At 55.1% G+C, this 1,544-nt stretch overlaps 1 protein-coding gene across 1 annotated transcript in view; it reads left to right on the top strand.

The window, feature by feature from the left end:
- Positions 1-1,359, top strand: part of LOC105820517 (putative tripartite motif-containing protein 75) — a 2,156-nt gene extending 797 nt beyond the window's left edge. Inside the window, exon 3 of the mRNA XM_012657001.1 lies at positions 1-1,359. Within this exon, the coding sequence (XP_012512455.1) occupies positions 1-1,359 (1,359 nt within the window).
- The last annotated feature ends 185 nt before the right edge of the window (positions 1,360-1,544 follow it).

Below are 1,544 nucleotides of genomic sequence, written 5' to 3'. Positions count from 1 at the left end.
GCCATCTGCCTGGACTACCTGAGGGACCCGGTCACCATCGAGTGCGGGCACAACTTCTGCCGCGCCTGCGTGCAGCGGTCCTGGGCGGACCTGCAGGACCACTTCCCGTGCCCCGTCTGCCGTCACCCGTCCGAAGAGGGGCACTTCCGGAGCAACGCGCAGCTGGGGAGGATGGCGGAAATCGCCCGGCGGCTGCACGTCCCCGGAAGCAGCAGAAGGCGGCAGGAAGAGGCGTCCTTGTGCGAGAGGCACAGCCAGGCCCTGAGCGTTTTCTGCGAGGAGGACCTGGAGGTGCTGTGTCCGCTCTGCACTCAGGCCCCGGAGCACCGGGGCCACGACGCGAGGCCCATAGCGGAGGCCGCCTCCCACCACAGGCGGAGGCTGCGCGGCTGCGTCGAGTCCCTGAGGAAGCGACTGGCAGACCTGCAAAAATTAATGAGCATTCAGAGCAAAAAACCCTTAGAACTGAGAGAGAAGGTGGAGAACCAGAGGCAAGAATTATCCTCTGAATTTGAGCGCCTGAACCAGTTTTTAGACCGTGAGCAACATGCCATGCTCTCCAGGTTAGAGGAAGAAGAGAAGGACGTTGAACAGAAGCTCCGTGCAAACGTAACAGCATTTTCAAACTACGTTGCCACACTCAAGAGTCAGCTACGTAGGGTCCGCGAGCTCAGCATGCTGTCTGAAGTGGAAATGCTGTCACAGATTAAAGTTTTCTACAGGTCTGAAAATGAGGCTAGCCCGTCCATCTTCTCGATTCGTTTAAGGAGAGAAGGCTGCAGTTTTCCTCCCCAGTATTCGGCCCTTCAGAGAATCATAAAGAGGTTTAAAGTAGATGTAACGCTAGACCCCGACACGGCACACCCTAACCTGATTGTCTCTGAGGACAAAAAATGTGTGAGATTTACAAAGAGGAAACAAAAGGTTCGTGCTTTTCCAAGAAGATTTACAGTCAAACCAGTTGTCCTGGGTTTTCCATATTTTCACTCTGGCAGGCATTTCTGGCAAGTGGAAGTGGGAGACAAGTCCGAATGGGCTGTCGGCGTTTGCAAGGACTCCCTTCCCACGAAGGCCAGGAGACCGCCATTGCCCCGGCAGGGGTGCTGGACGGTCCAGCTGCAGGACAGCGGCTACGACGCACCGGGAGCTGCTCCAGCCCCCTCACTGCCAGACGTGGAGGACAGAGTCATTGGCATTTTCCTGGACTACGAGCTGGGTGAGATCTCATTCTATGACATGGCTGAGAAATCTCACATCTGTACTTTCAGTGACACCTTCAGTGGACCTCTGCGGCCTTATTTCCGGGTAGGACCTGATTCAAAACCTCTCACGATTTGTGCAGGAGCAGACTGTGAATGAAAACTCCCGAGGCTGAACCATTTACTAGTTGTTTTTTTTTGTTTGTTTGTTTTTTTGAGACAGTCTCTCCCTGTTGCCCAGGCTAGAGTGCCGTGGCGTCAGCCTAGCTCACAGCAACCTCAACTCCTGGGCTCAAACAATCCTTCTGCCCCAGCGTCCCAAGTAGCTGGGATTACAGGTGCATG

This window comes from Propithecus coquereli, unplaced genomic scaffold (assembly GCF_000956105.1).
Source record: "Propithecus coquereli isolate 6110/MARCELLA unplaced genomic scaffold, Pcoq_1.0 Scaffold53, whole genome shotgun sequence".
In the NCBI taxonomy this organism is placed as follows: domain Eukaryota; kingdom Metazoa; phylum Chordata; class Mammalia; order Primates; family Indriidae; genus Propithecus; species Propithecus coquereli.
The sequence above is the reverse complement of the archived record's forward strand: the minus strand, read 5'-3'. Positions and strand labels throughout refer to the sequence as shown.